The 22,711-nt window shown below is 32.8% G+C and overlaps 1 protein-coding gene across 4 annotated transcripts in view; it reads right to left on the bottom strand.

Moving 5' to 3' along the window:
* The window catches only part of ZNF280D (zinc finger protein 280D), a 107,144-nt gene that overhangs the window by 59,840 nt on the left and 24,593 nt on the right, over nt 1-22,711 (bottom strand). For all 4 annotated transcript variants that reach the window (XM_012728753.1, XM_012728752.1, XM_012728754.1 and 1 more), the window contains 8 exons: nt 19,064-19,210; nt 17,912-17,977; nt 17,670-17,809; nt 13,050-13,167; nt 8,244-8,411; nt 7,983-8,092; nt 3,836-4,059; nt 268-425 (listed from right to left, as the gene is read on the bottom strand). In XM_012728753.1, coding sequence (XP_012584207.1) covers nt 268-425; nt 3,836-4,059; nt 7,983-8,092; nt 8,244-8,411; nt 13,050-13,167; nt 17,670-17,809; nt 17,912-17,977; nt 19,064-19,199 — 1,120 coding nt within the window. In that variant the 5' untranslated portion in view covers nt 19,200-19,210. The remainder of the gene's footprint in view (nt 1-267; nt 426-3,835; nt 4,060-7,982; nt 8,093-8,243; nt 8,412-13,049; nt 13,168-17,669; nt 17,810-17,911; nt 17,978-19,063; nt 19,211-22,711) is intronic.

Raw genomic sequence — 22,711 nt, 5'->3', positions numbered from 1 at the left:
GAAGTATACTGATTATATATTTCAAAAATATGACTGAAAGCTTCTATTCAGTCCCCCACATATAAAGCACAGGTTATTTACCTTAATGAATGATTTACAAGAGAAATTTGAACTTTAGTACAATTATTTTATTTAAAATTTTATATATTAAATTTATTTTTTCAATTCTGCCCTCAATTTCCAAAGTCTTATTTCTTCTAACAGACTTCTGTCTGAATTTGTTATCAAATCAACAATACTAAGTACTGAAATGAAATTGTAACTTACTAGAAAATTCATGGGGGGTGTGTGTACTTTCAATGTGACACTGCAGTTGAAATGGTGTGGGAAACTGACGGTAGCAGTGCTGGCAGGTGGTGTGGTTTTCCCAGCTCTCACTGCTCTGCTTCTCAAGTTCCAAATGGTGTTTCATGTGGTTCATAAACCTACAAATGATTGTCAACAGGTGCAAAAATTCAGATTTAAAAAGAGAAATCTCAAAAAATAAGGATCTAAACCTAAGTCTTAAATAGATCCAGTACTCCAAATGAACTCTCAGTTGTCATAAAATTCCCTAGAAAAGTGTGCACCTACTATCACTTTCATTAAGTCACTAATTAAACTCTTTCTGTTTGTATTAAATAATCCATTAACATAATTAAAACTCATTAATTCTCTAATTTTAACCATTTTAGATTATTAAAAAGCCTTTTAAAAAATAAACAGTAGCCCTCTTTTTTACACATATGAAATTCTATTTACATTTTTAAATGAAATTGTAAAGGGAAGGATATCCTACCACAAAATCATCTACAAAGTCATGAGAAAAATCGTTTGAGTCCAGGGAAGTATACAATAGATTCTGCTGTTTAAAAGAGAAATTACTAGTATTTTTGGCTGGGTTTTGGTTTCTAAATGCATTTATATGCAATTTTAATGCCTATAATTACAATTATTTAATGATACTGGTTTACTGTTAGCATGAATGTTCATTTTAACTTGCAGACTGTGCCCTTTGCAGGCAATGTCCATTTTTCAGTTTTACATTCTGCTATTTCAGCTTCCCTAAAAAGGCTTCTTTGTGTGCAGTACCCATGACCTTCAAAGGCAAACAGTGCAACATAAAATGAGAATATCTATTTAAAAGAGCTTAGTGAAGCTTTTTACTAAATTTAAAAGTAAAGTTACTGAAACAAAGTAACAATTTTTAGACTGGGTCAGCTACTAACAATTACTCACTTTGGATCCCTAAAAGAAATAATCTTGAAGCAATGTGATAATATTACCAATGATATGGATGGCAATCATCACCAAAGTTATTATACTTATCTTTCTCCCTTTCACAACACTACTTCTCTTTAAAGTGGGTCTGTCACATCTTGAAATCTTTTTATCTTTCTTCATTTTTAATATCAGCTCTACAAACATCTGTAGGAATTTCTATTCTTGCCTAAATATTAAAATGAGGGAAGCAAACTTCTTATAAGAATATTCATAGTATACAATAAATCTGGCTTTGGTGACAATCAATGTAGAGAAAACACACACAGATGATGATGGGGAAGAGAACTGAAATCTATATAACAATCAGTTTCTTGACATTCTCTATAAATTCCCTTCCCAGTTTTTACTGTTAAGATAAAATTTAATTTAACATATAATTCTTGTACATTTTACCATCAATGTCCCACTCATTAAACAATCAATATTTAAAAACACTGAATTCCTAGATGTTATAAATGCTTAAAATTTCTGATATTCTGATAATCTTGAAAAATACAATTAAACTTCAGAAATAATAACCAAAAGAGGATTTTTATTTTTATATTTAATATTAAATGATCAATTATTAAAGGGAGAGCAAAGCACCTACTGCTGAAATTACTAAGATCATGAACATAATATTTAAGTATAATAAGGAACTGAGTGAACCATATTTACATGTATCTTACTGTATTTGATAATATGATTTTACTGGTGTATTTTACAATTAAAATGCTAGGAATATAAAATAAGAGACAAAGTTTCAGTGTTATACCACAAAGCACAGTATATTTTCTGTTAAACTAAAACCTTGAAAAAAGGAGATAAAGAAATGTGAAACTACATATGAAAGAACACTGAAAACTATAAACAAAATATTAATAATTGTCACAGGAGAATATCACAGTACATATTTTCAGAATTCTCTATAAGCTGCTTTGTGGACCTAAGAACTTGGAGAAAAATTAAACACATACTGGGTACAGAAGTAATCTATTATAAATAAATTATCATGGGTAAACATAAAAAAATACACATATTTTCCTATACACATGTGCACATGCACACAGCACACACACACACACACACACACACACACACACACACCTCTCCCCAAAGGAGATATACAAATACATAAATGTCTGCCACTTTGGGGGTAGGGTTCTCAAATAGACTGAAGAAAGAATGAAAAAATAAATGGATAACAAGAAAAATAAAATGTTAATATTAAGATCAAAGAAAGGAATAAGTACACAAGTGTCCACTGTAAAATATTTTAAAATTTGCTCAATGTTTGAAATTTTTTATAATAAAATAGTGGGAAAACAACCTTATATAATATAAACATCAAACTATACACTCAATGAAAAAATATCAGTCACTATCTTGTTACTCTGTTTTTGTTATGAAAAATACTAAAATGCTTTGTGGTGAAAAATACTAAAATGCTTTCTAACTCAAAGATTACAAGGCATATGTAATGTTCTAAATTTTAAGGACATTATATAAAATCATCCAGATTCCACTATCCATTAAATCTAATTTTAATGGTATTAAAATTTTGAAATATCACATATCGTACTAGAACTGGTATTGCTCTAAAGTGATTCCAACAAATTAAATATTTTTTTAAATAAAAATATGAATTGAAAGATATGTGCATTAATACAATTACTATTAGGGTCAAAATGGACTAAGCAAAAAAGTGTCTACTCTTTGATGTGAAAAAAAGACACTCAAGAGCCCCCTGGTAGTGCAACAGGTTGGAACGGAGCACTGCAAGCAAGCCGCAGCCATTTCAGTGTGAGTTTGATCCCCGCCCCGCCGAGGTAATCCACAATGGCATGGCAGACCTCTCCTGTCTCACCTTGCCCACTGATCCCCTCAGCAGTGTATTTCCTCGATCTACCTGTTCTGCTCCCACTCTTGTTTCTGGTGAATACTCTCACTGCCCTTGCACCTCTGGCCTGTACCCCACTTCTGTATGTATAAATAAATCAATCTTTAAAAAAGACACTCAAATATTTGTGATATGAAAAGTGAAACTCAAAAGTAGCTAAATTGAAAATTATCTCATGACAATTCCTTTAGAATAAGAAGTTAATATGTGCCTCATTTGAAATAAAGACTGTCTATTAAGTTATCTGATACAACCTAGTGCATCCAGGAGTAAACTAAAATAACAAGAGATTCTGCTTTTATTCTTGGCAAAAAGTTTTAAGAACATTTATAGAGAATGGTACAGAAAAATGTAAAGTAAAAATAAAACTCTTAGGGGCCCTCCGTGGTGGCACAATGGGTTAAAGCACAGCACCAAGAAGCTAAAGCCACTGGACCATGAGTTCAATCCCCTCCCCAGAGGTGACCCACATGGTGCAGCAGACCTCTCCTGACCCACCCACTGCTCCCCTCAGCAGTGTACTTTGTCAATCTGCCTGTTGTGCTCCCCACTCTGTCTCTGGTGAATCCTTTCACCGCCCTTGCACCTCTGGCCTGTACCCCAGTTCTGTATGCATAAATAAATAAATCTTTAAAAAAAAACACTTATATCCTTAGCATTCTTATTTTCTGATAGAAATAAATATTTACATACCTAATATTATTTTTAAGAATTTTCAAGCAACTGAAGCATTTAAAGGTTGTATGAGTCTTCTGTTCTTCCTGGACATCTCCTTCATGTTTTCCATAATAAAAATCATTAACTAACATGATCAATTTTCCTTTCTCTGAATCAACAGTCTTATTTTTATTTGCTGTATTTGAAAATTCTGTTTTAGCCAGTCCCAAAAAGTTATTTATCATATCTGGACAACAGTACTGAAAGAGAAAAAACAGAAGCCTTATACATCCCTTCAAAAATTATATATATATATATATATATATATATATATATATAAAAGACTCTAAGGCCCAACCATGCAAAAGTATGTTGGTAATATAATATAGTCACCAAAAGTTTGTGGTACATATACATATTCTGAAAATTCCAAACCAGGACTTAGCTTTTGATCTTACAGTTTTTTTTTTTTACAACTTTTCCAGATATATATAGTTAATAATAATTTATACATTTAAATCAACTAAACAATAACCAATTAATTTATATTTGTTATCAAGAAAAGTATAAAAAGGAAATGTAGTTTCAGATGCCAAAATACATATGTGTAATTATCAAGTGATAACTAAACATTATAATTTCTGGTTGCAACTGACATTTAACACATCTAATCTAACTTTCTCCCAGATCAAGGTGTTAGGAAATGTATGGCAAGCCCGTTAAACAGATGTGGTACATATACTGGATGGAATATTACTCAACAATCAAAAAAGATAAATCATGCCTTTTGCAGCAACATGGATGGAGCTAGAAGGGATCATGCTTAGTGAAATAAGCTATAAGAAAAAAGAAAAATACCAGATGGTTTCACTCATAGCAGGAGCATAAGAGATCAGGGGGGTGGGGAAGGTGGAAGAGAGAAACAAATACAGTAGAATAAAAATGAAAGCAATCAACAACTATAAACCAGAGACATTTTATGGGGCTAGAAAGGAGAATGGGATCAGAAGTGGGGTGGAGAGAGTGCACTGGACTATGGTGATGGCACACAGGTGAACTGGCGGTAGGAAGCCCATGGGGATTACAACTGAGATAAAAAAAAAATGCACAAAATGAAGAATGATGTAAAAAAAATTAAAAATAAAGGGAAAAAAGAAAATTACGGAACAAAAAGAAACTATCAGCTTTCAAAAATAAAGATTCCTGTAGACAACTAGGAAAAAAGATCAAATCATTTATAACTAACTTGGGGTTATACCAGACTTCTGAAAAGCAACATTTAACATTATAAAACAAAAGCACCACCACCAAGATCCTCAACTTGGGATTCAATTTACCTCCTATTTGGCCAACCTGTCCTTCAAGAAGAACCATATTAACGAAGACTGACTTTCTAATAAGATAACAGAAAAATGTGACATAAACATGTTTAACTCAACAACTAAAATAAAAAGGATGGTCAAATAAAGGAAAAGTCAATTTTGTTGAGAGCAAGAGGCAAGCGTAGAATAAAGTGATTCAGAAGGATTAAAAAAGAACAATAATCAAAGACAAATCCTAAGATGACATGAGTTATGAGCCTAAAAGGCAGTAAACATAAAGAGAAAACAGGATATAGCAAAAATGCTGAAGAATGCATCCACATTACTGTTAAAAATGGAATTACAAATGTATCAAATAATGAATGATGCAAAGCCAAGTGAAGACACAGAATTCTATATAATGTGGTATGTTACATTTTGTTAAATGTAAAATTATTAAGATTTCATGTAACATTAAAGACCCCATATACTTTTCAAAAAGAAAAAAGGCATTTGTGCAAACTTGTAATTTTTTACCATAAAGGGTTTGAATGTAAATTGTACCACTTAGCCAGCTATAAAACAATGAGAAACAAAATACATGTCTCAAAGAATTTCCTAAGATTAAATGAAATAATGTAAGGTTTAGTGATCTGTTTCATAGTTTCAGATCATTAATTGCTATAAAATATATGATTTATTTGTTCAATATTCTTTATTGAAAGAAAACATTGCTGTGGTACACACATGTATTCATCTGTTAACAACCAAAAATCATTTACAAATAATCTAAAAATCACATTTTTTTCAAAATGGAAATTGTTATAATATTAAAACTTTGCTATATAAAATCCTTAAGCCAGAACATAAAAAAACTCAGTTTTAAATTCCCCTAGAATTGTCACAGACTACTGCATCGGATTTCTTATATATACTGTTCATATACAACTTAGTTCAATAATATCTTAAATATTATTATCATAGAGATCCTGTCCTTTTCTAAAATGCTTTACAGTATACTATTATATGAACACTATTTGAAATTTTGATTGTTCTGAATATAAGTAATCACAAATAATGCTATAATATATTTCGGAAGTAAATATATTGCATTTTTGGAAATGCTTTCCAGTTTCTTCCAGGTATAGGATATATGCTACAATCTGTATACAAAATAGAAAGAAATAAGAACGTCTGTGTTTACCTATATATTCACAAAGAAAATCATGGAGGATATAAAACTAACAGGAATTACCTATATATTCACAAAGAAAATCATGGAGGATATAAAACTAACAGGAATTATTTTCTTTGAAAAGTCATACTGGAAACAAGGTAAAAAAGAAACAGGGATAAGATTTTTTATCTATATGCTTTCTGCACTTTATTTTTATTTTGAATATGACTGCATTGCCTACTCAAATAATTAGATAGCTTAAAAATTTAGCCCTAAAGTGTGAACCTACACGTCTAAAATACATACAGTATTATAAGTCAATGTCATCTTAATTACCATAATAATAATAATAAAAAAGAATTTAGCCCATTTTTCTCCCCATCTATGATATAAAACAAAAATTATTAGGCTATTCATCAAGATACTACACAGGTAAAATCAACAGAAGGAACACATAAGATAGTAAAACTGGATTTAAAAAAATTACAGATAGTAAAATTAAAAGCACTTATATGGGTTATTTCTCATAAAAGAAGAAAGACCAAATTGAACTTCTCAGAGACTACATTCTGGGTGGTATACTTGTTGATTGGCTAAATACAGTTTTGTACATGAGTAAAGAGACTGTATTTGAAATTTGAAAAATTATTTTCTACTTTTATGAAATGCTGAATTTCAATAAAAAAAATTGTCACTGAAATAGTGAGCAAGAAATTATTCTTATTTCTTTCCCATTGTACCTGTTACCTTTTCTCTTTTTTGCATAATCAGCATTTCCTTTTTTGTCTCTTTTCTTCTACCTGCCATTTATATTGGACATGAAAGAATATAAGCTATCCTTACAATACACACAGCAGGATACCATAATATTTACTAAAACATTTCAAGTGCAGCATTACCTAACTGTAACATTACCTAAACCTTTAAGTTACCTGTCAATTTTTTTTTTTTTAATCTGGGGCTTCCCTGGTAGCACACATGTAAAACTCTCAGTACTATTATTAAGCTACTACCAGCCACTGAGGCATGAGTTCTATCCCCACCAGGGAGCTAACCCAAATGGTGCAGATCATCTCTCCTGTATCCCTTGCTGCTCCCCTCAGCAGCGTATTTCAGTACCTCTGCCTGTTCTGTTCCCTACTGTCTCTAGGGAATCCTCTCATCCCGCACCTCTGGCCTACACCTCAGTTTTTGTAAGCTTAAATAAATAAACATTTAAAAAATTATTTTTAATCTCATTTTCAAAAGATGTCTATCAATAAAATCAAATGAATTTATTTTTTACATCAATAAAAGCTTAATTTATAATAATTACACATGTCAGCATGGATATAAAATAAGTTAGCAGGAGGAATTGTTCAACTGTATGAAAGATTAAATTCATAGTAACATTCCTGTTTTATAGGAAGCTTGAAATATGGCAATGCATAGTCTGGTGAATAAAATAGCTTTCATATTATTTTCTTTTAAATTTAGAATACAATAAGCTTAAATTATAATGTATATGAATTTAACTGGTGATTTAGAAGGAATTTAAAAATCTTATATATCATAACCATCATGAGTACATGGTTTTACCTAACTTAAATATAAACACAAGTATGAGAAGATTTCTTATCTAAATATATGGACATATTACTATCTATTCATTAGATGTTAGTGAATTTGTCATAATCTTTTTTAATTAAATTTTAATAAAGTTTACCTTCATGTGATTTTTCAAGGGATCCAGAAGATTGAAATGAATATTACACTTTGGGCAAGCTCTCGGAAAAGGTGTCCCATTTTTAGATTGATTTGATGAGGTATTTGTACCTATAGTAAATTCAAAATATTTATGATTCAAAATTCATCATTTTTTAACCATAAATAACTAATAATATTATGCAAATTTACTATAATTTCTAAAGTTTATGTATAAATAAATACTACAATTTCTTTTTTACACAATCCATATTACATTTACCTTTTGAAGGAATAGCCTGAGGAGATGTCACTGATGGAGAATTAACTGTAGGAAATACAGCTGATGAATCTGCTCCAGAAACACCTTCACTGGATTTAGGTTTTTTTGGATTAACACTGTTTACTTCAGAAGTAGAAGGACGTTTTGACAGCGAACTTTCATTCATACCTATGATTGAAGTTATATGAAAAATATTTAAAAGCGCTTTATAATATTGTTTACAACTAAGTAAATATTAAATTGGAAACTAAACTGAAGGCAATATAACTAACGTACACAAATGACAGTGAGAAAATTAATGTAATAAAGTGTCAAGGGAAGTAAATACAAAAACAGACCAAAATGTCTCAAGCGGGGGTAAAAAAAGGAATATAAAATATGGAGAATATTACTCTGTTCCTACAATTGAATATTTTTTTAAAAGATTTATTTATTTGTGCATACAGAACTGGGATACAGTCCAGAGGCTCAAAGGCGGTGAGAGGCTTCACCAGAGACAGAATGGGGAGCAGAACAGGCAGATCGAGGAAGTACACTGCTGAGGGGAGCAGCGGGCGGGTCAGGAGAGGTCTGCCACACCATGTGGTCACCTCCGGGGCAGGTGGGAATCGAACTCATGCAGAAGCGGCTTTAGATTCTCAGTGCTGTGCTTTAACCCGCTGCGCCACCAGGGAGGGCCTACAATTGAATAATTTTTAAATGCTAAAATGAATTAGGGTTTAAAAATATATATTTATTCCATAAATCTAGAGATGTACTTTACAAGCATTTTATTTAACAACTAAAATGTCTAATGGACAGTTTGTTCTTTTTCCATCCAAGAAGTGGTATATTCAGTTTTAGGTTATATATTACATTTGTTTCTTATGTACAAAGCAGAAACAACTAAATGGTGAATGGTAACACCTTATACATTCATTATTCACTGATATGAAAAGGCTCATAGTTGAATGAGTTAGTATAATGGTTTTCAAATTATGTTCCCCACAGCCTTGGACTCAGGAAATATATTAGGCATATTATGACAGACACACTCTCCCTTTATATTTATTAGGCTTTTGCATAAAAGTTTGTACACACAGGGATTTCATTTCTAAAATGTTTCCAGTTTAAAAACCATCATATTAATGGAGCAGCAAGATATGGTATATGTAGGCAATGGCATACTACTCATCAATCAAAGAAGATAAACTCATGGATTCACAGCAACATGGATGGAGCTGGAAGGGATTATGCTCAGTAAAACAAGTAAAAAGGAGGTCCTCCCTGGTGGCGCAGCGGGTTAAAGCACAGCACTGAGAATCTAAAGCCGCCTCCGCATGAGTTTGATTCCTGCCTGCCCAGGAGGTGACCACATGGTGTGGCAGACCTCTCCTGACCCGCCCGCTGCTCCCCTCAGCAGTGTACTTCGTAGATCTGCCTGTTCTGTTCCCCACTCTGTCTCTGGTGAAGCCTCTCACCACCCCTAAGCCTCTGGTCTGTACCCCAGTTCTGTATGCACAAATAAATAAATCTTTAAAAAAAAAAAAAGGAAAATACAGGATAGTTTCACTCACAGGAGGAATATAGGGAAACTGAACAAAGTGTCAAAAAAAAAGACAAAACTTGTAGGCAAAATACAGATTGAAGACATAAAGCAGAGGAGGTGGGAGGAGAGGGATCAGAACAGGGTAGGAAAGGGCACAAGTGACTATGGTGATGATTCACAGGTGATGTGCTAGGAAGAGATTTGGGGAACTACACTTGAGGGGAAAATCAAATATTCTACAAAAATGAACAATAATGTAAAAAAAAAAATAAGAACCTGACATAAAAAAGAGAAAAGAAAATTTGAACTTAGTAGGTCTGGGCAGGCCTATATACATTTATATAAAGCTTCCTTAGGTGATTCTAATGTTGGTGTGGACCAGACTTAACATAGTTACACCTCAAAAATAAAGAAAGAAAGAAAGAAAGAAAGAAATAAAAACCAGCATCTTAAAGTTAATTAATTTTATCATTACTCAGAATTTTAGCATAAGAAGTTAGAAAATTTAGCTTAGAAATAGATCAGAAAGCAAATGTGCTTTCTGAAAATAACATAGAATTACACATAGTAATAAGGATTCTAAAATTGCACAACTTATTTTAATGCTCCAAAGTATATACTAAAAGTAAAAGAAACAAAGTAAATATATATAAAATAACTGACTTTTAAATCAGACAATAGAAGTTTAAATACAGTTCATGTCATTGACTACTCTTGACATACTGAATTAATTTCTCTGAATCTTCCTCTTCTGTAAAGTAAAAGTTACATTACCTATTTTTACAGAGCTGTTCTTAGGATCAAATAAGACAGTGTATTTTAAGTACCCAAGACAATATCTGGCAAATAGAAAGCATTCAATTAATAAATGACAGCTATTCTCATTACTACTGAAATATTTATATCTTAACTTACTTTAGAGCAAACAAATTATTCTACTGGCTGTACCTGTAAGTTTTCTTAATAAGGGGAAACATGCCAGAAAAAATGCTAAGAGTACTGCACTGGTTATTCTTTGAAATAACATAAAAATGATATTTTACCCATTTTCAAAGCACATTATTAGTGACAGTTACAGTATGAATACTTGAGAAGAACTCCATAGTCATAGTATCATTCTTATAAGATGCCTACATTACTTTAAGAAACCAATGAATGCTGGTATTCTGAATTAAGCATTATGTACAGGATGGATGGCAGAAACACATTGTTTTACTGTGAGATTTTTTTTAGCCTAAGTAACAAAATCACTGTGTTTTAAATTTTTAAACTTATTTGTTTTCTTTGGCTTGTGCTGTTTCCTGCCTTCAATAACCTCTCTCTGACAGAAAAAAAAATCTTATTCTTATTCAAGATCAAGCTCAAATCCAAACTTTTCCAAACATTTGTGTCTGCTAGCAGTGGTCTACTGAACATTTACACGTACTGTCATTCTTAATGACCAATCATAGCAACTCTTTGTTAAGTCCTATAAAGCTCATCATGCAGTTTTACATTTTATTTATCTAATTTGAGCTTCAAAAAGCCCTGACTATAGTAGAATTAAAATTCTATCTTTAAATGACTGATTCCAGATCTGAAAAATGAATGGAAAGAAAATCTCCATTTTAACCATATGAGAAAACTTAAGTGTGATGACTTGATAAAAACTACAAAAATCTTAAAAATAGCAGTCCAAATAATGCAGTTTCCAAATCATCCTACGTACTGCTTAGGCCAAACTCTCACTATCAGCAACAGAAAACTTAAGAGGGTGAAGAGGAGTCACTATTCTTATCCCCAAAAAGTTTCATTACATGCATTTTGTAAAACCAGACTTAAGACACCTATTTTTTTTTCCTTGTTTCTTCTGGTTATTATCTGTTTAACTAACTAGATTTTTACAAACATGTAAGTGATACTCAAAGAGACTAAATGGAGATATACTGATATTTTAGATATACTGATATTTTCTATATTACTATAGAAAAATTGGGGAAATATTTGCTAAATTCTCTAATTTGTTAATATAAAAATTACCAAAAATCTTATGTATCTCTACTTAAGTGTATGAAGTATATCAAAATTGCTCAAAAATAAATGCCTTGATTAGAAAGAATTTTCAGGTAGGTAAATTCTTTTGTGCTACATTAAGTCAGTGAAAGACTTTGGTACGATATACAATCTAAGAAGTTTAAAAACACTTCTAGGGCCCTCCCTGGTGGCACAGCAGGTTAAAGCACAGCACTGAGAATGTAAAGCCGCTTCCTCATGAGTTCGATTCCCGCCTGCCCTGGAGGTGACCACATGGCGCGGCAGACCTCTCCTGACCCGCCCGCTGCTCCCCTCAGCAGTGTATTTCGTTGATCTGCCTGTTCTGCACTCCACTCTGTCTCTGGTGAATTCTCTCACCCTCCACATCTCTGGCCTGTATCCCAGTTCTGTATGCACAAATAAAATAAAATCTTTTTAAAAAAAAACACTTCTAGAATAGGAAAATGTCATTTCACCAACGGGCATTCACTAAGTACTTACGATATACAAATTCATTACAGCAACTTTATAATATCATTCTATAGCTACAGTTCACTACCACATCTTGATTTATTAAATAAAGATACTGACCTAATTTAAAAAAAAAAACTATAAGCTTGTCTTTTTCTATGTGGTGGTGGATACAGAAACTAATACTTTTTTTTTTTTAAGATTTATTTATTTATTCGTACAGAACTGGGGTACAGGCCAGAGATGCGGAGGGTGAGAGGATTCACCAGACACAGAGTGGGGAGCAGAACAGGCAGATCCAGGAAGTACACCACTGAGGGGAGCAGCGGGCGGGGCAGGAGAGGTCTGCCGCGCCATGTGGTCACCTCCAGGGCAGGCGGGGATCAAACTCATGAGGAAGTGGCTTAAGCTTCTTAGTGCTGTGCTTTAACCCACTGCGCCACCAGGGAGGGCCCCAAAGACTAATACTTCTTTTAAGAGAGCATTTAGGGTATCAAAAGACTTCTCTAACTTCCAGAAATTATTTTAAGACTTTTTAGCCCATGTTTGGTACAGTGAGAACAAGCTAAAAGCTGACTCATCTTTAGTTTACAGAAATAAAATATTCTATTATTAAATAATATTTTATTTAAAATCACCCAAAAAAGGAATTCATGAACTACTTATACCATTCCACCTAACAATACATGAAGAAATTAATATGAAATTTTGGACTTTAAAATACAAAGTCAATTCTATATGCATGTTCATCAAATTTATTTCCATGATCTTTTTTAAAAAGTGCTAAAACCAACCTGTTATAGAAACTGTTGGTCCCCCTTGGTAATGAGATAATCCTGTATCTTGAGTCAAATCAAAGAGTAACTCTGAAGAATTATTAGGTACAACCTGTGATGAGTTCGTTACATAACCCTGTTAAAATATTTCAAAGGAAGAAATTTATTTAATCAACAGTTATTATTATTTTGTTTCATAAAATTTTATAAAGGTAAATTTAAGTGTATGCCAATATTATAAGGATAATCTTTGATGACATTACCAATAAGATGTAACACACGAAGGTAATTATTACCATCTGAAAAATTATCACCTACTAAAATTGCAAACAGCTATTACTTAAAACTGGTTTATACTGGACTAGTGAATTACAATAGGTTACAAATTTTAGCTTTTTTAAGGTAAACGAAACACATAAACTCACTTTAAATAGATTGATATCCTTCAGAGGGCTATTAAAAATGCAGTGTTCCCATCAAAGGGCAAACAAAACTTAGCATATGAGTCAGGTCAAAGGGGAAATATAGGTAAATACATGGACAGTGACTAAATTTAAAAATTCCCCTACCTCTAAAAACCCCACAGGTCAGCTTGGGGATCAAACAAAAAGCCAAGGAGACAAAATTTACAAGGGACAGTGTTTACAGGAATGACCTAGGACAGCTGCTTTGTTCCTGGAGCCCTCTGGGCACAAGGGAAGTTCCAGACCTTCCATCAAAAGAAATGGTAGTCCCAACTAGCAGAAAGACCTCAAAGATCTCAAGAAAGGAATGAAAATCATAAAATAAGTCAGACATGATCAAGCACAAAGTATTATAAATTTAAGTATCATTAGTACACACATAGATTAGTATTCATGTGTGTTAAAATCCCTTAAATAGGATTTCAATTCATTCCAGAATACATCGTCATTCCTAACTTAGTACATTAAAATCACTTGGAGAGTTTTTTTTAAATGTTATCATTTCCAGGACTCAATTGATAAAATCTCTCTTTTAAAACCTCTCTAGACATTAGAAACCACCAATTGAGATGTTCTGATTAAAAATGATAACCACAGAAATAAAATGAGTTAGAAAAAGTTCTAGTTTCTAACTTTTGTTAACACTAAGAACACAATCGCTCCTGTGTCTTTGTCCTCCTCCCTTGGTCCAATGTAGGGGAGATCTGTATATATCAAGCTACATTAAATAATGAAGTTACTTTCTCTAGCTTTCTTTCCCCCAAAAGCCAATTTATTGTAAGCATGAAAGCACCACTCAGCTAATATGATTTTTATTAAGAGCAAAGAATCTTTACATAGCTCTCCATCTTCTGAAAACTAGAAATAGCCTGTCAAATCCTGGGATTGAAGGTTGATTTAGTGGTCTAGGCAAAATTTTTCATTCCATAAATGGAGAAAATGAAGCTCAGAAAACAAGACAGAGTCAGTATTCAAGTCTCTTGCTTCTTTCTATCTAAAGATTTTTTTTCTATCTAAGTAGTTTAATCTACTAGTTCACACCACTACTAATTGTTGCTTTAAGCTTCTTACACCATCAGAAAAGATAAAATGTGCTCGACCAAAGGTGTTCTTACTTTTTTTAAGATCTATATACTACAAGTGGGAGTTTATTTAACAATAGATTTAAAAGGTTGTAGCTTTCCTTTTCATTTTTAATTCAATTCTGGTTTTGAACTTGGAAATTTGTAAGATTTACAAGAAAATCAACAGGGACTTTGGCAGTTATTTCCCTCACTGTCAAATTAACAAACATTTTAAAGAAAAGTTACTATTACTCTGAGATCCAATGCCAAACAGCTTATGATAAGCATGAGAAAACCACCAAAATAACTTGGTTCCAACCAGTAACAAAGAATCTTTTCATGCTGAGTATTTGTTTTGTTTTACTACTCTTAATTCTTTGGTTTCAAGACCTTTTTACTCAACTAATTACAGAGGACCTTAGTCTTGATTTATCTGAGCATTATTGACATTTATCATATCAGACAGTAAAGTAGAAATTTTTGAATTTTTTATTTATTTTAAAATTTTTTATTTTTTATTTCTTTTAAAACAATAAACCCATTGCATATTAACATAAATAACATTTTTATGAAAACTGATTATCTAACAAATAAAAAAAATAGTGAAGAGTGGCAATCTGGACATTTGCAAATGTTAATGTCCAGTTTAATAAAAAATGCTGTAGTTTTGTATCTGCTTATGGTTTCAATCCATAGGACACACTGTTTGAGTTGAAAAAAAAAATCCTGACTTCATAAAGATAAGCAGTTGAAACAGGGAATATTTAAATGGTCATTTAAGATTACTATGGATATACTTCTTTGATATTACACCAAAACTCAACAGTTGATATTTTCTTAAATGTTGCAAGGTAGACTCTGATTTCCTGTCACTAACTTTTTGTACTTTGTTACATTAAAATCTATTGGTCTGTTTTACACTTTGCATAGATTAGTTATCTGGAAAATAGTGGTTCAAATAAATCGTGCAAATCCTCCAAATGCTGACAGAGTTCATTACATAAAAATCGCAGTCATACTTTTAAAATATAGGGAAGCTTTCAAAATCCTGTTGGGATATGAATTTTCAAACATTCTAATTTATATTTGAAATCTCCAATTTTACTACGGACAGAAATATTATGTTTCTTTCCTTTCAATGACATGCAGATTTTGTGCAATTTTGAAGAAATGTCTGCTAAGTACTCAAGAATGAATAAAACATGGTGTGTGGTAGACATATTCTAAAAGGCCTCCATAATGCCTATCTTCAAGTATTCAAGTCTTATGTGATTACCCCCTTTGTGTGGGGGTAAGAGCTATAATTTGTTTTCAATCAATACTACAGCAAAGATGACAGAGTGTGCATGATTTTGTGTACTCATTACCTTATTTAATATTGTAATGTCATCTTCCTAAAGATTCTCTCATCTGCTGGCTCCTTTCAAGTAGCAAGTAAGATACAGCATATCATTCAATGACAACAATACTTACTGAGAAATCGATTATTAGGTGATTTGCAACTGTGTGAATAACATACATTATAATTACATAAACCTAGATAGTATAGCCTATTACAGACCTATACTAACTATTGCGACCACTGTCATAGTATGTGTTATGTGTTCCATTATTGACTAAAACACCAGTATGTAACATAAGACTGTACTGAGACTGTCAATCTAACAACTTTTAAGGAATATGAACCTGGAAGCAGATACTTTCCCAGTCAGCTTTAAATGAAATTGCAACCTTGGAGCTACAACTTGACTGCTACCTTGTGAAACCCTGAAGCAAAAGCGTCATGCCCTAACTCCTGAAACACAGAACTATGAAATCATACTGTGTGTGGTATTAAACCACTGAGTTCCTGGTAATACTGCTACACTTAAATAATTAATATGCTATAGTTTATCATCATTCTTTCAAGTAAAAATGATCTATTTTAAAAGAGCAGGTAGTCTAAATCACAATTCAATCACGTAAGTGTTTTTTCTTAAGATAACAATCACACTTCAGAAAGAGAGGTACTTACTTTATGCATACTACTCATTTCAATACATGAAATAACATTTTTAAAAACATGTATTCAAGGGTAGAGAGTTAACAAAATTTAATACTTAATCAAGGAAATTATGACTGAATTTTTTTTTTTAATTGTAAGTACATAACCAATACAAAAACTACTAGTATAGCTTGGTACCACTGTCTTGATTCATAAAGACAACAGTACTTTACCCTCTAAAGTTTGTGATCATGAATGCAAATGTCAACACACTGAAAAAAGTAAACAGAGTCATGTCTTATCATGAGAAGTATTGATCTGGAATTGCAAGGACTAGACTACACTTCAAAAACAGTTGCAGTAAGGTTAATATTTCCATTTTTTAAGTATACATTTATACACAACATGCATGCATATATAAGTAGACAGTGTATGTATATATTTATAAGCCATGGGTTAGTGTGACTTGAATATCCAGATCTAACATCTGCCAGTCATATGGCTTTGAGTGAATTGTTTTAACCTCTGTGAGCCTCAATTTATTCAACTATGAAACAGGGATAATGATAATGCCATGATAGTTCACAAGGATATTTAAGAAGTAAATGAGATTAAATTACATATACAATTTAGCACAAAGCCTTATATATATTAACAGCTCAAAAAATATTAACTATTACCATTAATTATTAATTCTTATTTTTAACTATGAATTAAACTGTGAAGGTCTATTTCCAGAAAGAAAAATTATGGTCACCCCTCATTTTTTCCAGTTAAGGATGAAGAACATTTGGCTCACATATGTTTATAATTTTAAAGAGTTTCCCTCTATGCAATATTCATTATTAATTATATCTTTTCTTCCTGTTTCCATAGCAGGTTTCAACAGAGTGTCTATTTAAGAATATTAGCTGATTTATAAAAAAAACTGGCTAGTTAGTTCCTACAGTAATTATTTTGAGTGCTGGTTGAGCTATCATAAAAATGGTGACCTTTCCTAAAGTGAATCATGCTTCTACTGGATAAGTATCCCTAATAGTCCAGATTTTTCACTAAGTATTGTTGATATGGATAAATAATACCCAATGTATCCCTCAATTGAATGTGCAGGTTCAGAAACACTTACAGGTTTAGACAAAGGCTGAACAATAACAGAATTATCTGAAGATCTAGATTCAGGATGAAAATTTACTGGTGAAGCAGTCACTGGATTTGATGGTAGATTCGTGTAGTGCTGACTTGTAGTCTTAAATGCAGCAGTAATACCTGTATTTTAAAATTACACATTTTTAATTTTTAAAATTAAAATTGCACTTCTATATAGTCAATTACATCAAAATACTTTAAAATATTACAATAATGCTATACCTCGACTGAGTACACCATTTTTGATTCCCCTTGAATATGAGCTGGGATTTACTCTGTTCAAAATATCTGTAAAAAAGTATATTTATTAAAAAAAGTATATTTATTTTTAAAATTCATTGTTTGAAAAAATATATCTTATGATAGTAAATGATTTATTAAAAACAAATTCTTGAAAGGTATGTTATTACTTAAGACTAGTTAAAAGGTATATGTAAGTTATTACTTATTTAAGAAATAGTTAATTTTAAACAAATATATCTTCATTTACTAAAGGAACAAATGAAGCAAGATTATCAGTCTTAATCTTCTTACAGAGTAAGAACAAACTTTATAACTCAAAACTCAGAAGCCAGAAGTAAAGGATTACTCCCTGATTTTATATATTACTTCTATATGTACACTGCTAGACATTTTTGAGCAGACATTTTATTAAGTGTCATAGGTATCTCTACTTTAACATTATAACAATGTCAACTACAATTACTCTGTTATCTAATAATCTACAAATACACAAAGATGTTCTGATAGAAAGTCATAGGATTTATGTGATAACTACTACAATCAGTGGCTGTTATACAATGCCCTTCTTTCAAGAACATAAACACAAATTGGTGGAGAAGGGGTAGTCAGAAACTGCCACCCCAACTGGTATTGGTCAGAAACTTACAATGATTCCTTGCCAAAACAATTTGTAATCAGGTATGGAAGACACTATAATTAGATAGTTGCCTGGATCTCTGAACCCCAATCTGGAGTTATTTAGTGTATTCTGACATTTTAAGCAAGTAGTCTAAATTCTTCCTTTTGACTTCAGGGTTTAAATGAGAAAAAAAAAAAATAAAGAGATTAAATAGGTTAGTTGGTTCCACTCAAATAAATCATGATTTCCAGTCTCAAAGACCTCCATGTCACCAAATAATCTTATCCATTTCTTCTTCTGACAGCCAATATGTTAATCTCTTACCTCCTCCCTCATGTTCCCAATCAAGTCTCTATAATCTTATCTTCAAATTATTATTGATCACCCACCCAATCTTCTTTAGAGTTTCTTAACAGAGGAAAAAAGAACACCAAGTATCTGTAAAAGAGTTTAAGTTTTTCCTTTAGAAGTAGTATCATTTAAAACTTGTCTTCACTAAGGTAAATGCTTACTTGAAATGGCTGGTTTTGAACTTGTTATCTCTCCAACAAAGATAGGCTCATCATCATCATCATCTTCAACCTCTTTTACTTTCTTCTGCCATGGTTCCAGTTCTTCTTCTTCACATTCCATAAAGAGTTCTGCCATTTCTGAATTATCTAATTTTCAAAAGTAGACAAGCTAACTTTACTTTCAAAAGAGAAAATAATATGTAATATGATGTTTAAGATTTAATGATCTGAATAGCAATTTATAAATTGCTATTTGCATGGTGGCAACACTAAAAAAACTCAGTTTCTTCTCTAAATTAGTAAATTTAGATAGAGAGTCAGACAAAAAAGATAATGGCTGACAATAGTGACAGAAAAATCTGGGAACACGCAAAAATGAGTTACAGTCATATGCCTAGAATATGATTACATCTACAAAAAGGAAGATACCTAGCTATGATCTGAAACACACACACACACACATATAACACATTCACAAAAAGGAGGAAACTAACAGGTGGAAGATATACTGGAAAAATGAACCAAATCAGGAATGCCAAGCACAAAGCTAATCAAAAATGAAGGGTTAGACTAAAAATGTGGAAAAGTGAAGCTTATTCATTCAAGAGAAATTAGACATTGCACAGCTGAGGAAACAGACTAAAGAATATCAAGTAATTATCATCATTGTAGAAGTCCGACCATGCCTACAGTTACTAAGAAGCAAGTTAGTGCCTCACTCTTAAAAATGGATGGATGGGCCCTCCATGGTGGCACAACAGCACTGAAAAGCTAGCCTCTCAGCCTCTTCAGTGACAGTTCGATCCCCAGCCAGGTAAGTGACCCACATGGCACAGCAGACCTCTCTAGTTTCACCCACTCCTTCCCTCAGCAGTATAATTCATCAATCTGCCTGTTCTGCTCCCCACTCTGTCTCTGGTAAATCCTCTCATTTCCCCTGTACCTCTGGCCTGTACCCCAGTTCTGTATGCATAAATAAATCTTCAAAATATAAATAAATAAAAATGGGCCGATAACAAACAAGCACTAGAAATTTTAGAAAAAGTCATCCATATCAAAATTAACAAAGAGAAAAGACCCCAAGGAAAAGAAATAAAACAAAAGACAAGAAAATTATTAATGATAAAATTAGCATATACAGAAATATGAAACAAGAATGTTGCAATAATATTCAAAAAACAAGGGTATGGAAAGCCAATGCTTTTTTTAGTTCACTTAAAAAAAAGTATTCCAGAGGTAGAATCAAGAGAGGAAAATCAAACTGAGGAAAAATGTACTCTGGTGTGTATACACACACACACATACATAAAGAGAAAAGATAGGAAGCTGGAAAGGAGACGGGAGGAATAAAGAAGAAAGATGGGGAGCAAGGAGACCCCGAGGAGGCACTGCAGCAGAAACGTGAAGAAAATGGCTTGTTTCTTGGTCCCAGACTGGTTGAAACAGACCGCAGATGCCAAAATCTATTTAGAGAAGGCAGGCTTGGGGCTCTGGGGTGCCCCTCACCCTGTCCTATAACAGTATGAAGATGTTATTAAAATCATGATAATTAAAAATAGGAATCATTCTCCGAGGACATGAATCCAAAGTTTGCCACTAAAAGTTTGTCAACTGCCATTGAATGAATTGTGGTTTTGTCAGTACCTTGTAATTAAAGACCATCACACACACACACATGGACTTGAATAACGTTGCAGCAAAGAGGAGCACAGACAATGGGAAACATGGGGTATCTCAGAAAGAGTCCAAAAAGACTTCTCATGGTAGGGACTTAGGAAGATATAAAGAAAGGGGGTTTTACCCTGGACTGGATGCTTAGATTTGGAGAGTTCATTTGTTACCATTAATGAACCAGTACTGAAGCCTTTTTAATTACTATATAATGAGAGCTTATGTTTTAAGGATAAATTTAAGCCTTGATGTCATAGCCCGCTTAAACATTTTTAATTTTTCTTTTTTTAGTATAAACCATTAATAAACAAAGTTAAATTCAGGTAATAGGGGGAGTCTCCAGAAAGCTTGTGTAGGATATGCACATTTACTAACAGAGGTCAGCAACAAAGGGGTTTTTTCTTTCTTCAGGTAAATAAAGGGGGGTTGCTAGATTTAGAGTTCACAGCAATGGACTATGATGTGCAAGAAGGAAAGTAACAGATTCATAAGCTAGGTAACCAGCTAAAAAGTGGAGAGCCTTTTGTCAGCAGTTTGAAAAAAGATGAGAATCATTAAATTTAATGGTGACTCTAGAACTGGAATGAACTTTTACCATTATTATATAGCATGTAGTGAAGGTATATATGACTTCATCATTGGAGATAATAAAAGACTGAAAAAAGCAAAAAAAAAAAAAAAAAGCAAGAGAAAAGAGAACACAGAGAACACATGGTTGTTAGAAAATCAATGCCAAGGTAAAACATTAAAATTTACAAAAAGAAAAGAAACATTTAAAGTAGGTTAACAAGGAAATAACACAAGAATATTTCCTAGACTGGAGGACAGAAATCTATGGATCCACTAAGAAATTTTCTAAACAAATTTTACAAGGTGGGTATCCTGATATAGAAAGAGAAAATAAGATAAAAAAAGAAAACTGTAATGTAGTAGCTATCTGAGCAGACAATGGCTAAGAAGGAGGAGCTAGGGGAGGGAAAAAGACAAGGTATTGGCACTGAAGCTTTGGTGGAGGATGTGTGAATTATCTGCATATATGAAATGTGTAGTTTTACTAACAAATTGTAGTTAGGTAAAGGATTGGTAAATCAATTTAAGTTTGAATTTTAAAAAGAAAACTGGGCCCTCCCTGGTGGCGAAGGGGTTAGGACACAGCACTACAAGTTAACAGCAGCTGTTCCAGTGAGAGTTCAATCCCGGCCATGGCCAAGCAGACCTCTACTGTCTGCATGTTGTTCCCCTCAGCAGTGTACTTCATCAATCTGCCTGTTCTGTTCCCCACTCTGTCTCTGGCGAATCCTCTCACCACCCCTGAACCTCTGGCCAGTTCTATATGCATAAATAACTAAATCTTTAAAAAATAAATAAAAAGAGGCCCTCCCTGGTGGCGCAGCAGGTTAAAGCACAGCACTAGAAGTGGCTTAAGCCACTTCCGCATGAGTTCGATTACCACCTGTCCCAGAGGTGACCACATGGCGTGGCAGACCTCTCCTGACCCGCCCTCTGGTCCCCTCAGCAGTGTAATTCGTTGATCTGCCTGTTCTGCTCCCCACTCTGTCTCTGGTGAAGCCTCTCGCCGCCCCTGAGCCTCTGGCCTATACCCCTGTTCTGTATGCACAAATAAATAAGTCTTTAAAAAAACTAAATAAATAAAAAGAAAACCACAGACTAATATCCTTGAAAAACATAACTGCAAAAATTCTCAAGAAATCTTAGCAAATCAATCAAAAAATATTTTAACAGAATCATCTATCATGACCAGGTAGAATTCTCCCAGGATGCAAGGATGGTTCAACATATACAAATTGATTAATATAAGACATACAGATGATAAAAAGCACATAATCAGAGAAAGACAAATACCAGATGATTTCACTGATACAGAATATACAGAAACTAAACAAAGAAACTGAAAATCATGACCAAGGGGAGTAAGTAAAGGAGGAGACTCAACAGACGGTGGTAGAAGGTTTGGGT

Source organism: Condylura cristata, unplaced genomic scaffold (genome assembly GCF_000260355.1).
Source record: "Condylura cristata isolate star-nosed mole 26May11 unplaced genomic scaffold, ConCri1.0 scaffold00023, whole genome shotgun sequence".
NCBI classification, from domain to species: Eukaryota; Metazoa; Chordata; class Mammalia; order Eulipotyphla; family Talpidae; genus Condylura; species Condylura cristata.
The sequence above is the reverse complement of the archived record's forward strand: the minus strand, read 5'-3'. Positions and strand labels throughout refer to the sequence as shown.